General features: G+C 51.1%; 1 protein-coding gene across 1 annotated transcript in view; it reads right to left on the minus strand.

The window, feature by feature from the left end:
• GFRA2 (GDNF family receptor alpha 2) overlaps window positions 1–14,805 on the minus strand; it is a 96,957-nt gene that overhangs the window by 15,482 nt on the left and 66,670 nt on the right. The window contains exon 5 of the mRNA XM_027092038.1: window positions 184–293. Within this exon, the coding sequence (XP_026947839.1) occupies window positions 184–293 (110 nt within the window). The remainder of the gene's footprint in view (window positions 1–183; window positions 294–14,805) is intronic.

Consider the following 14,805-nt stretch of genomic DNA (forward strand, 5'->3'; position numbering starts at 1 on the left):
TTCTTATTTGGGAAGCTCCTAAGGCCCCAGGGGCCTCCTCCCCCATGATAAACCTCTGGCTCCCATCACAGCAGAGAGGGGCCAGCTCAGGCTGTCCACCCGCCGGCCCTGAGCTGGGCCTCGGTCCCTAACTGAGCCTGGGGCAGCCAGGAGCCACTGAGAGCCCGGGTGGGGGCAGCTTACCGATCATGCCCGCGTAGGAGCCCAGACACGCCTGGTAATTGTCGGTGGGGCAGCCGGTGAGCGTCCGGTAGGAGGCACGACAGTTGGCGTGGAAGTCCGCCAGCCGGGACCTGGGGTCAAGAGAAGACCCATCGGACAGCAAGTTAGTCTGGCGGCCCTCCCGCTTCCCCGGCGGCAGAGCGGCTCCTCCACAGCCTCCCAGGGTGGGAAGAAGCCAGGAAGACAGAGAGGAGGAAGACGGAGGGAAAGAAGCTTGGAGGGCTTTAGGCTAGGAGCTCCTTGAGGACAGGACTTCGTGGAGACCCAGGCACCCAGGTTAGGCAAGGCCTGCTCTGAATGGGTCTCTCCGTCGGAGGAACACAGAGGGAAACCGGATGGGTTTGCTGAGAATGCCTGGGACCCAGGCAGGGAGGCCAGGCCCTGCTTCCTGCTCAACCCACTCCTGGTGACCTTTCCCAAGTCCTCCAACACAGCACCACTGCCCCTCACAGAATGAGTACAATAATCCCTGCCCAGCCACTTCATAGAATCCGTCTGGGGGTCAAAGGGGACAGCCCCCAGGGAGGTTAAAGAAAGAGTCCCCCTAGGACGAGACATCCCCTGGGCATTCCTGACCCATCTCTTCTGCATCAAATCAGAGCAAAGCCTCCCCTGCCGTCCCTCCACCAGCTTCCCCATCCTGCAAGGCAGAATCAGCCTTTTCTTCCCCTGTTGATGTAACCTGTCATCACCCGTTCCTCTCTGTCAGTGCAGATAAAGCTGCTTTGGAACCACCTGCACACAGCTCTGTGCTCCCCACTCGACCATGAGCTGCCTGAAGGCTGCTGCTGTCTGACCCGGTCTGTCTCCAGCCCCCAGTACCTGGATGCAGAGGTCACAGGGAGCCCAGGGCACCCAAGTCCAACCTGCATAGCAATTCCCGTTCCTTCTTCTTCCTGCCCTAGCACTCTGGCCCCAGGCTGTTACCATCCATCAGCCCAGGCCACCGCCCACCTCCCCACCCACCGGGGTTTCCTATAGGCGAGTGCCCTTTGCCACAAGGTCCTCGCCATCATATCCCGAGTGTCTTACAGCAGCTGCATGAAGCAAGTACCAAGGTCTTGTTCACTGGTGTTTTCCCAGTGATGGGCACATAGTAGGACCTCGACAATACGGGCTCGGTGAGAACTACTACAGTAGCCACAGGAAGGACCAGAACCCAGGCCATCTGCCTCCCTGCCCAAGCTCTGTCCATACCGTGAGGTACCTCACAAAGCCATCCCAAAGGACACCCCGAATTCAGCTCCCCTGCTTCTCCACTGGAACTCTGTCCATATCAGGAAGGAGCAGATAGAGAAAAAGACAAGAAGTTGAGAGAGACCAGGACAGCCTAAGAGGAACACTCTCAACACAGAGGCGGCTCCTTGGGTCCCACCTGGTTTCCCTGGAGGCCCCACAGTCCCGGGAGAGGGGGTTTAGGAGAACGAGGAAGCTCTCCAGAGTGATTTGACCCCAAAGAGACCTTGAGTGTCCCTGGATCCCTGCAGCCCGCAGAGGCAGCGAGGTGCTGGAGATGGAAGGTGAGCTCCCAGCTGAGAGCTGGGGGCGAGGTCTCACTCAGCTCCGCCCCATCTTGCTGCGAGACCTCAGATGAGTCCTTGCTTCTTGGGGACTCATTTGCCTTATTTATGCAATGAATAAAAGTATTTTCACAGTCAGGGAAGATGAAAAAGTTCTGGAGACGGATGGTGGTAATGGCTGTGCAACAATGGGAGTGCACTTAACACCACTGAGCTGTACGTTTAAATATGGTGGAAACGGTCAATTTTATGTTGTGTGTAATTGACCACGATAAAAACGTGACTTAAGAAGAGGTCCTTTCACATCCACCTTTTATCACGTAATCCTCACAGAAACTTTGCCAAGATCTGCCAAGCAGCTGTTATCACCATCCTCCTTCACAGAGGAGGAAGTCGAGCCTAAGAGAAGCTGAATAACTTGCCCAAGACCCCAGAGCTTCCGAGCAGCGGAGCCAAGACTCCAGCCCAGAACCCCAACAATAAGGGCCACCCCTTCCAGCAGGTCCTCCACCCACATCCTGCTCCTCTATAAAAGTATCTCGTCTTCCATAGGAAAAGAGAAGGAAAGCTGCAGTGTCTCCGCCCTCCTTTCTGCCCGTAAATCATACCCTCTATTGCCTCACCACACAGTCCCCAAAACAGGGAAAAGCAGCATTTCCAACCAAGCCCCCAGCCCCTGCAGAATGACACTTGGGGGCTTCCCTGGTGGCGCAGTGGTTGAGAGTCCGCCTGCCAATGCAGGAGACGTGGGTTCGTGCCGCGGTCCGGGAAGATCCCACATGCCGCGGAGCGGCTGGGTACGTGAGCCATGGCCGCTGAGCCTGCGCGTACGGAGCCTGTGCTCTGCAACGGGAGAGGCCACAGCAGTGAGAGGCCCACGTACCACAAAAAAAAAAAAAAAAAAAAAAAAAGGCAAGAATGACATTTGGTCTTGAATGGCCAGACCGGAGTCTGTCCTGCTCCATGAACTAGCAAATGAATGAAGGTCAATGAGAGATGGTCTCTGCCCACACCCCGGACCTCCAGAGACCTGTCAGGGGGCCAGGAGGGGACACAGACTTAATAGGTAAAGGAGATTGGGACGCCAACAGACCAAAATCTCTCAGCAGCTATCGTGGGTTGAACTGTGTCACCCAAAGAGCTAGGTCCTCATCCTTGGTACCCGTGAACGTGACCTTACTCAGAAATAAGTTCTTTGCAGATGTAACCAAGATGAGGTCACGGTGGATGTGGGTGGGCCCCCAACCCAGTGTCTGGTGTCCTTATAAGAAGAAGAGAAGAGACACAGACACAGAGTGAGAATGCATGTGAAGATCAAGGAAGCATTTGGAGTGAGGCGCCTACAGGTCCAGAAATGCCAGAGATTGCCGGCAACACCAGAAGCTAAGAGGAAGGCATGGAACAGGTTCTCCCTTCAAGCCTTCACAGGGAGCACAGACCTGCCAACACCTTGATTTTGGACTTCTGGCCTCCAGAATTGTGAAAAAATCAGTGTCACCCAGTTGTGGCACTCTGCTACAGCAGCTAGGGAAATGAATACAGCACCTTCAAAGATTTCACTGTTTTGTCCAAATGTCTGCCTCCAGAAGGAGCCAAGGGGCTGTGGTCAGGCCCTGCAGTGAGGAGGACCACAGGGGTCAGCATGAAGCCACATCCGAGCTCCTGCAGGGTGTGGGGCTGCAAGATTATAAGCAGAGCTGCTAGGTACCATCTCCTCCCCACCAAAGAGACGTTCTAATAGGATCTCTCAGCCAAAATACAGGAGTCCATTCTAATGTCATTTGATCACACAGAGAGCCCAAGCCCCTCCTACCAGCTCCCCAATGCTCACTGTCAGTCCAGCCCGTGAAGCCCTTTCTGCCCCTCCAGCCACATGGACTTTGTCCACCTCTGTATTCCAGCTACACATATGGTCTGGACCAGTCAATTTCATACTTAATTGCATACAGACTTACTGATATTGCCCTGTTCGCTCTCTCCAACTGGAACACACATTCCCAAAGTGGCAGACTCTACTGATTTCTTCACCCATATCCTCCAAACCCCTTTGGGCAAGTGGTAGATAGCCATTCATCTTTTCTCCAAATACGTATTGAGGCCCTGCCATGTGGCTGACAGGCTAAGGATGGGAATGGCACACATGTCAGTGCAATGTCAGGAAGGTAATTCCAGCTGATGGGGTCAGGGCTCCACAGAGGTCAATGCCGGCTCACCATCCCAGAGGAGCATGCCACCTGCTGCAGCAGACCTGAGAGCCCAGCTCCATCCTCCCGGAAGCTCACCTCCCTTCTGCAAGGCTGGTCCTCCAATCACTGACATTAAGAACCGCAAGGATCTTGCTGTCCTCACCATCCATGAGGCTTCTTAAAATATCACTGGGTCCCAGGCTGGAGACGGAGGGAACGTGTGAAAATGGGAGTATGATGCCCTCAGAGAGAGACAAGGTCATCCAGAGAGAACGGGTGGGTAAAGGAAGTAAGCCAGGACACGGAAAGTGAAAGAGTTCCAACACCAGGTGCAGTGGGCCAGTGAGACCCCTCAGTGAGAAGGGGAGGGCAGATCTAGCTGCTGGGAGAGAAGGGAGCAGCTGTCACACAACCACATTCAGTCTACCGCTCGCCTGCTGTGTGACCTTGGGCAGGCCTGGTGTGTCTCTGTGCTCAGTGTCCCCAGTTATCAAATGGGGTGGGCTGTGCCTGCCTATCTCCCTCACGGGATACGTGGGAGAGCTGGGGCACAGGGAGGAGACACTGTCCTTATCTTTCTTCTCTACCCAGATGTCTCATCCCCAGCACCGTGCCTGCCACAGACAAACGGGGAGTAGCTTTTCCTGTGTCTGATGTAGAAGAAAAATACCTGTTCACCCCTCCGAGGCGGGTCTGGACCCCACACAAGGCAATGTGAGCCTGTTGGGGAGAGACAGCTCCCCCTCTCTCCCCGCCAGGCTCCAGAGTCACCCTGCTGGACCGAGGTGAACAATGGCCTCCCTGCCCCGCGTCACTCTCCATGCCACGCTGAGGACACAGGAGGAGCAGCACAGGCCCCTTTGCCAGACCTTGGGTGACCCATGGGGAAAGGCCATCTCGCTCCTGGGAGGCCACAGCCTACTTCCTTTACAGCAGCCCTGTGGCTCTCTTCAGAGCACAGGGAGGGGAGGGAGAGGAGCTAAGAGGAAGGGTGGAGGGAAGGGAAGCGGCCAGGCCTTCTGTTGCTCCATTTCTCTGTCCTCAGCATCCAGGCAGCCTTGGCAAGCCAGAGTGACAAATGGGGCCGTTTAAGAGGACGCCATGTCCAAGCCTCCAGGAGGCCTTTGATTTCTCAAGTTCCCTCTGTCCCTTAAGTCACACCAAAGCCCATAGCAGCCGGCTCCCTCCACCGGCATGCGAGACCAGCGGGGCCAACTTCCTTCAAGCCCATGACACTCTCAACTCCAACCATGAGTGAATCAGTCCAGTCCTGGTAGGTACAGTCTCCAAGGCAAGTGTTATCCTTTTCATAATGCTCAGTGAGGCAGCTGGGGATCTCGGGCCAGATGCCACTCGTCCCTGCTGATGCCATGAGGTCCCCAGTCTCTTGGACTCTGTTCTCACTTCCAGGAACAGTCTTCTCCTAGACCAGCCTCATCACTTCTCATATTTCTGCCTTGAAGAGCCCCCATAGGAGTGATGGCATAAAAGAAAGCATGAGAGACAGACAGACAGACAAAGAGAAAAAACAGAGAGCCAGCAAGAGAGCCAACAATGAACACAAGTCAAGTCCATCTCAGCAAGATGGAGTAAAGACTGCCAAATGAGCTCAGGACAGCAGGTGGGTCTGTCCAAAACACACAAACCCTCTGTGGGCTTGTCTCCTCAGCAGCTGTAGCCTATTCAATCACAGGAAAGTGGCAAGAGAGGCAGAGAGAGACATCTGGCCCCCAGTTTTATTAAACAGTCACCAGATTAAATACTGTATGTCCATTTAATTTGAATTTCAGATAAACAATGAATATTTTTTTTTAGTATAAGTACATCCCATGCAGTATCTGGGATATACTTACACCAAACAGTTTTTCAATGTTTGTCTGGAATTCAAGTTTAACTGGGTAGCCTGTATTTTTATTAGATCTGGCAACCCTATTTGATGGGCAGGTGTGTTCCTGAAAGGAAAAAAGAGGCAAAGCTGGAAGTGCCAAGGTCAACCCACATATGCAGAATCATCCAGAACTGGGGGGCGGGGGTGGTGGTGATGGGAGAGGGTGGACTTCCTACAGCTCAGTGGTTCTTAAAGTGTGGTCCGCAGACCCACAGCATCAGTGTAAAACTGGGAACTTCTTAGAAATGCAAATTTTCCAGATCCCACCCCAGATATAACAGATCTTAAATCTAGGGGCAGAGCCCAGCAATCTTCATTTTAACCAGCCCTCCAGGTGATTCTGATGCAGGCAAAAGTTGGGGGATGAAGCAAATCTGCACAGGCTTCAGAGCTGGGATTGTGGGAACCCTCCAGACTCCACTCCCTGGTCTCAGCTTTAAATATACCTACGATATAGCCCAGCCCATGGAAGAAAGTAGTGCTTCAGGCTGTAGCCCAAGAGGGTTCACAGTTACAAGACTATGCATGTTTGTACACACACGCACGCACACACACACACACACACACACACACACACGCACACACACACACACACACATTCCTATCCCCATAGAAACACAGTTACACTTGGGTACACACCTCTTGCTTCTTTTCTTTGGCCTTAGCCAAGAAAGTACAGGTACCTGTTATCAACAAATCCCTCCCTTGGTGCAGATTGTAAACACCTTCCCAAGCACAAAGACTCTTCTCAAATCTGTCTGGCCTAGAATAATACTACAGTAAATTGCTCCCCCGAAGCCCAAAACATTCCAATGCTGGCCAATACGTGGCTTTAGGGTCTGAAGCTCTTGGCCAAGTTCCCATTTATCAGGTTATACCTGTTACGCTGCTGCCACAGAAACCCATGGGTTTCTACTGGTTTAGAATCGGAGGAGGAGTAAAGGAAGCTAATATTTACTGAGGATACACATGTGCCAGTCGTGGTTATCGCATTTAACTTTCTGAAAAATCCCACAAAGTAGACATATTTCACAGCGAGGACACGGCAGCTCCAAGAGGTAGGTCGCACGGTCACATACCCTACAGCCAGCAAAGCAGGGCCAGGCACCTGCCAGTGAGGACAGGGTCTTTCTCTGGCTCTGCTGCCATGACCCGCCCCCACTAACAATGCTTCCAGACGGCTGCCACCAGCACTGCTGCATGCTGATGAACAAGGCACTTGAATATCTTATGGAGGAGAAAAAGGGTTCCCAAGAAATGCAAATTACTCATGGTGGTCTTCAGAGACAATTTAGGGGAACACAGAGGAAATGGCTTTCATAGACCCAAGAGCCTCTGGAATGGCTTTCCGAGGTCCCCTCCGGTGGTGCAGGGCACGGTTAAGTAGGCTCAATGTTGCGTGACACTGAGAAAGGGGAAAATGGATTTCCCCCACGTGCCTGTTTTCTGACGCCTCCAGGGCTCACCGTGGACAGCCTGAGCCCCCGTCATTTCCTGCCTGTTCCCAAGGACTACCGCCACTTGTCTCATGAAATCAAGAATCCACTTGGCTTCCTTCCCTCCTGTTTATCCTTTAAGTGTACATGGATACTTATTCTTTCTGCCTAGAAGAGCAGCTCCCCTTAGGGGGTGGGTTGCAGACTTCCTCCTCCGGCCAGATAGTTCTTACAGGCTGTCAACCGTGGCACTCCACTGTCCGGGGCCACAGGTGGACACGTGACCCAGGCTTGGCCCACCACACAGCTCTCTTCCTGGCCACACTGACTAGTCTAGGCATAAGGAAGTAACACAAGCCAGGCCAAGCAGAGCCCTGCCCAGAGACTTTCCTAATGGAGCAAAGAAGAACATTCTTTTCTTTCTGGTTATAAGACACTATGGATGTGAGCCCAGATAAATTGGGACCATAGATCTAGCCTCTTGGTCACAGTAAGGATAAGCATGCAGCTAACCTGCAGAGAGAAACAGAAACTAGAGACAAGGAGAGACAGAGGGAGACCTATTTGTGTGAGTCCTGGAATACACTCCTGCCCTTTCTAGATTTTACTGGAAGCCAACAGATTCCTTTTTAATTTTTCTTAAGGCAGTTGGGTCTCTGTCACTTAAAACAGAAAAATTCTGGGGAATTCCCTGGCGGTCCAGTGGTTAGAACGCCGCACTTCCAATGCAGGGGACCCAGGTTCTATCCCTGATCAGGGAACTAAGATCCTGCAAGCCACGCAGCACGGCCAAAAAGGAAAAAGAAAAAAAGAAAAATTCTTCACTACTGCTTAGCTTTGTTCTCTGATTTTATCTGATCTTCTTTGTCCAAGTTCAAAGCAAATAAAAAAGGCACACACTGAAAGGGACACACACCAAAAACCAAACCCACAAAGGGTCTATCTAATCCACGTGAAAGAGGCAGGATCACAGGAACACTTCAGTGGGAGTAACTTGGAAAACAGACGACGGTACAATTCATGAAGGAAGACAGACCTGACCTTGGATTCTTCCTAGAGAGGAATGGTTCAGATGGGTAAGCCACAGAAAGCCACATCGCTATTGAAAATGACAAGGACGTAGAGGATACCAACATGTGAAAATTTAAACATGAAATCATGTTAAGGGATAAAATGCAGGAGACAATATACTTTATGCACCCTGGTTACGAACAGTGGAACATGGTGAGTGTGTGAACTGACACAATCCAGAATTAAATTTCAGAAGATGCTAATAGAATACACTGTTTATTATGTGCTCTTTTAATAAAGCTGCTTTAAGATGGTAATTATTTCCTTACATTTAATGGAATGAGGCCCCAGGAATCCTGTGTTTTTATAAACAACGATTTCTCGAAGTCTTTGGCTAGAGAAAATGTTATTGGTTCCAGAAGCATCAGCAAATGGGACTGACCCTAGATCCCAAAAGAAAGAGGCTGAGAGAGCAAAGCTACCCATCTCAGAGCACGGCCCCTCACTCCAGGGCAGCTCCGAGTCCTAGGAGCTTGCAGGTGAGAGAACTTGATGCCACACTGGCCAAGGCAGGTCAGAACCCTTCTGGACCTGACCAAGAGCTCAGGGCAGGCTACTGTAAGGAGAAATGTTTGCTTCCTTTCCCCAGGAGGTCCTGAACTCTGAGAGAACCCCACCCCTCTACAGAAGGAGGCCCACCCGTGAGGTCCACTTTCTGACATCTTGTCATCCTGGTTGGGTCTGAAAGTTGGCTCAGTTCTGTGGCCTGGACAAGGTCATTAAACCTCTCCAGGTTTCCTCATCTGCAAAACAGAGGTTATAATAGTACTTACCTCCTCGTACAGTGGGGACGAGGATTGTATGAGCAAATGGTTGATGCTGCCCCCTCAACACCTGCTACACTGTTATCGAGATTAGGGGACTGCTGAGCATGGGACACTGTGTAGAAGGCATGAGCTCTCCCTTCAGGCCAAAGGAATATAATATCGGTGATCTATTAACAAGCGTCTCCTGCGTTTACCCCGAGTCACACAAAGTACTTCCACTAACACCACCACGCTTTACCCTGACAACAATTCTCTGAAGTTAGCATGATTACCCCTGTTTTACAGGTAAGGAAATAGAGGCATAGAGAGGTTAATTAACTCACTTAATATCACAGCAGCAAGGCACAAGACTTAGCTTCAAATCTTAGCTCCAAAGCCAGTGGGTCTTCCCCGCCACCACACTGCCCCCACCCTTACCCAGTCCTCTTTTTTCTCAACCCACTGCTCCCTCCCCTTCTCCCAGCATGTGACAGCCGCAAAAGGAGAAAGGCTTATTCCTCTTCTAGTGTCATCTGTGGGAATCAGTGAGGTGCTACTTTCCTCCTTGGCCCCCACCTTTTCCATCCAGTCTGGAGCTCACCCAGCATCCCCTCTCTCCTCCCAGTGAGCCATGAGGGCATCCAGAGGTAATGACCTGGAGATGACTGTGGTTGGAGCCATGGGACCCCAGGTGACCAGAAGCAATCAATTAGACCCAGGCCACCATCAAAAGACTGGCATGCCAACCAGAGTGGCCAACAGAAGCCTGCTTTAGGAGAGGATTGGGAGGGTCTGGATGGGACAGAAGCCAACCCGAGCCCACATGGACCTCCCACCCAGGTCCCAGAGATGGGAGCCAAGGCCACATCCTTCTTCTAGACATCATCATTGGATATAGCCCTTCGTGTTCTCTGAAAACACAGGCAGATGGGCAGATGCCCTTTTCCCCAATTTCCCCCCAATCCCTTCACCTAAGTTCCAAACCTATTATTACCTGGTAAGAGGAGAAAAGAATTAAACGTATGCATCATTTGATTTTAATTGAAGGACTGTTCTATTTCATTGAACTGCTAAGTAAGCTGAACAAGAGATTGTGTTTACATAAGCAAACCCAGAGTCACTATAGACTTGCTGTCACGTTAAGTCAATACTTATGAAGGCTCTCTATTTAATTATTCAGTGAGGATTGACTTATTATTGTGTTAAGAGTGTAGTTAGCCTTGAGCTAGGTAGCCATCCAGCTGAAAGATTTCTTTCAACTTTCTCCAAATGCTGATATGGTTCCTGCTGGTGGTATGAAGTTAGTTTCTTCTCTCTCTCCCTCCCCACTGCCACCCTCCCTCCTGCTCCAGAGCAAAAAGCTCCAGGTCCACCTCCTTTAAGTCCGGGGTAGCAGGTGATCCTGTGGTGGCCAGGGAGCAGGCAAGATCCCCATGGCCAGTGGTCGGCCTCTCACGTGATCTTCCTAACCCCAGGGATTAGTCCTAAGATTCTGACACTTGAAGTCTCATGAGCTAAGTTCAAGCACTTTCAACCTTTATTCTTCCCATTCCAGAAGCTGAAGACCTCCCACTCAAAGACCCAGATCACTCCCCCCCTTTGCCATTCCCCTCTCTCCCACCTCCACAGAGTGTTTCTCAACCTTCACAATCCATCCAAACCCTATGATTCCACGGCATGTTGTTACAGAGATTCAGATAGGCTCTGACATCAAATCATATTTCGTAAAACATAACATACAGAGGAACAACCAGCCTAAACTACAGACCAGCACGAGGGGCACAGTGACTAAAAGCAAAACCCCAGGCCTCAAACAACCTGGGTTCGAGCCCCAGTTCTGCAAATCACAAAGGGGACAAGCTTGGGCAAGTTACCCCACTGTGAGAATCCTCAACCAGAAAAAAGGTCTAGTCATTTCTGGGAAGTGTCACCGAGATTCCCGTACAGCACCTAGAACTGTGCCCAGCATGCTGGCCTCAGCTTTTTGAGGGACTTATTCTGACTCTGGTGAGTATGGCCCCACTAATGCCCCCAAAGGAGGACTTCCTGGGTTTCAGGAGCCCGTCATTTGCCACCCTGACCCTCACCCATAATCGGGACCGTGATGACCTCTCCATCTCATTTCTCCCCCTCCTCCTTCTCTCTCTCGCCCAAACCCTCGTAGCAACAGCAAATGGCACGAGTTCCCCAACCGTGATGCTCCCTCCACAGAGTCTTACCCCACAGGCTCCTCCCGCCAGGATTGCCTTCCCCCAACCACACGCTCCTTATCTCCTCTTCCAGTTCACCCTTCCAAACCCAGTTCAGGAGGTGTCGGCGCTTCCAGAAAACTTTCGGAGAATGATGCCTTGCCCCAACTCTGAACGTGTTTCACAAACACCAGTTATTATGTTTTCCCCACCAATCATAGCATAATTTATATTTTTTGTATCTGTTTCTCCCATTAAAGTACCAATTCTTTCAGAACAGAAATGACTTTATTCATGTTTGAATCCTCAGTGCCCAGAGTAGTGCCTGACACTGAATACAGAGCCTTTTGGATGGAAGGGGGAAGGGAGGGAGGGAAGAAAGAATGGATGGATGGATGGATGGATGAATGGATGGATGGATGAATGAATGGATGGATGGATAAGTGGATGGATGGATGAGTGGATGGATGAGTGGATGGATGGATAGATGGATGGATGGATGGATGGATGGATGGATGGATGGATGGATGAATGGATGGATGGATGGATGAGTGGATGGATGAGTGGATGGATGGATGGATGGATGAATGGATGGATGGATGGATGAGTGGATGGATGAGTGGATGGATGGATGGGGAGTATATCTGGAGGCACAGAAGATTTTCCGCTAAGCAGGAAAAGAGTCAAGAACTCTCCAAGCACCTCCCCTTGAAAAATAAAATTACAAGCAGATTTCCAGGTGGCAGCAGGGCAAAATGCATCAGGGTCACATTAACGTTGGCACTAAGATAGGTCAGCCCCCCAAAATGCCCTTGGGTGGGTCTGTCTCCCTCCACTCCTCAGACACTGCCTGGTGGTTGTTAGGAACTTGGAAAAGTATCTTTGCTATCTCTGATACCAGCCATTTGCTAAAGGAGGCCCCAGTGGCCTGCAAGAATTAACACACATGCTTAAGCACCACTCTTAACATGAACAAGTGCCTTGGGGACCCACAGAGGAAAATCCAATGGGTCCCTGTGGAGAAAAGCTGGGTAAACTGTCCATTCTCAAACAAGCAGAAGGGCAAAAGGAATCAGTGTCAGGGTGGAGTATTTGGATCAAAACACCGGCTGCTTATAAGCCGTAAACCCTGGAAACATCACTGTAACTCTTAGTGCCTAAGTGGCTCTGACACCTACACAGAAGAGTGTGGAAATGAAACCACATATGCAAAAGTAAACAGTGAAATCACATATGCAAAAGTACCTCCGAAAGATAGAATTCACTCTGTACATGTTTATTCTTTTTCTCCCTAGGAATGATGAAAAGAGAATAAATGCAGGGGGCCAGAGCAAGGACAGGAGGCTGGTGTGGCAGAGAGGGAGAGAAGCCTGCATACCGCGGCCTGGCCCAGCAGGACGCAGGAAGGACCGGGAGTCCGGGTCTGCTCTCACAGAGGACTGGGAGAACACACACTCCCTCGGGGCCACAGAGGCTGCAGGGGACCTTGGGCCCTCAGCCTGGCCCCCCGGCATCCTTCATCCAGGCCTTCTAGAGCCCACTGCATAGATAAATATTTTTCCATTCAGGCAAATATCTGGGCAGCTATGCCACCACTAGGAGTATTTCTCATTATATAGACTAATGAGAACGCTGTGCTTCCTGGGAGCTATTTATCAAGGCAATATCCATTATAAATGACATTTTTCCTCAACTAGCAAAGGACCTGAGGCTGGGGAAGCTGGTTAAAAGGAAATGTTTAGCTGATTCCAGAAACCATTCAGAAATTAATGACCCACCCCCTTGCTGGCCGGTGCTCCCCTCTGTGCTCTGCCTTCCACTTGGACCCCTGCCCCTAGCCCCCACCGGAGCCAGCAGGTTGGGGAAGGGGAGTGACGCTGGCTCCAAGGAATATCCTGCCTTAGGAGGAGAGCCGAGTCTTAAGCAGCAGCATCACTGAAGCATGTAAGACCACATTATTTGTGGTCCCAACTTGCTGATGCAAGATGAAAAATACAGCAAACTACAGCTGCTGAACTCAGCTTTTTTCCTTTTTCTTCTTTCTCCTTCGCTGAGGTTAGTGTTTTACGAAAAAGGCTTTAAAAATAAAATCTATAAACTGAGGGACCCCAACCTGTTAGCTTAAGGTCAAGCACACAGAACACAGCATCCAGAGGGGAAAGAACTGAATCCGGGCCGTCTGTGTCACCTGCAAGCAGGATGCTCACTCACACGTGTCCCCACAGCGCACGCCCATGTGAAGGCCCTGCCACCCTGACGGGCGCAGCACACGCAAGGCCACACACACCTCCAGGCAGGAAGTCCGCATCCCTCCCAATCACAGGCCCGTCCCCTAAGCCGTGATTCTTGGGCAGGTCCTTCCTGCTTCTACCCTCCAATTCCACAACAGGTGACAACTCCAGGATGACATCAGAGAGCTGGGAGCCATGCCCCTCCCGTGCGGGTGGTACTTGCACCAACGCTGATTACAGGGAGCTGCGGTCCTGCAATGGGTCCAGTGCCTCCCGTGAGGAGTGGGCTGGATGGAAATCAGAGGGGACACGGCAAACCACTCAGGGAGAGCAAGGGGTCTCAAGGTCCCAATGGATTTGTCACCAGCTCTCTGAAAACTTCTACTGTAAATCAATGAAACGTCAGAAACTTGGAGCTTCTGAGATTTGAACCAGAGTTTGGCTTCATCCAAGAAGACAAAGTGTGAAGGAAGACTGTTCCATGTGGCAGAAAAAAGATGGTGACTTCTACGTGAAGACATACCACCAGGCAAGGAGTGAGAAGAATCTTAAGTGCTCATCAAGTGTTTGAATGCATTTATCTCAGAATAAACAGTTCCTCACTGCTTCTACTGAATCTCTCACGCATACCCTAAAGGGCTCTGCTAAGACCGAGGTTCAAGAGATAGGAGACAGGGCATCCCTGGTGGTGCAGTGGTTGAGAGTCCGCCTGCCGATGCAGGGGACACGGGTTCGTGCCCCGGTCCGGGAAGATCCCACATGCCGCGGAGCGGCTGGGCCCGTGAGCCATGGCCGCCGAGCCTGCGCGTCCGGAGCCTGTGCTCCGCAACGGGAGAGGCCACAACAGTGAGAGGCCCACGTACCGAAAAAAAAAAAAAAAAAAAGATAGGAGACAGAACACAGGAGTACAAGGTACAAAGGGAAGAAAAGCCTGTAAGTGGAAATCGAGACACAGGGAGGAGCAGACCCAGGAAGAGAGGAAAAGCCATCACGGCAACAGTGCAACAGAGAGGGAAGTGGACCCAGCAATGGGAAAGGATGAATGAGTAGGTTCTTGAGGCAGAAACAAGAGTAGCATTTGTTCTGGATGCAATGAACAGAAGCCTTTCCAGGACACCTGGGCAGCCCTGGGCAAAAAGATTCCCTTGAGGGGCCTGCTATAGACTGAATGTTTGGTCTCCACAAAATTATATATTGAAACACAATCCCCAATATGATGGTTTTAGGAGGTGGGGGCTTTGGGAGGTGATTAGGTCATGATGGAAGAGCCCTCGTGAATAGGATTAGTGCCCTTATAAAAGAGATCCAGAGAGCTT

This window comes from Aethalodelphis obliquidens, unplaced genomic scaffold (assembly GCF_003676395.1).
Source record: "Aethalodelphis obliquidens isolate GAN/ISIS:26980383/991018 unplaced genomic scaffold, ASM367639v1 scaffold74, whole genome shotgun sequence".
NCBI lineage: Eukaryota > Metazoa > Chordata > Mammalia > Artiodactyla > Delphinidae > Aethalodelphis > Aethalodelphis obliquidens.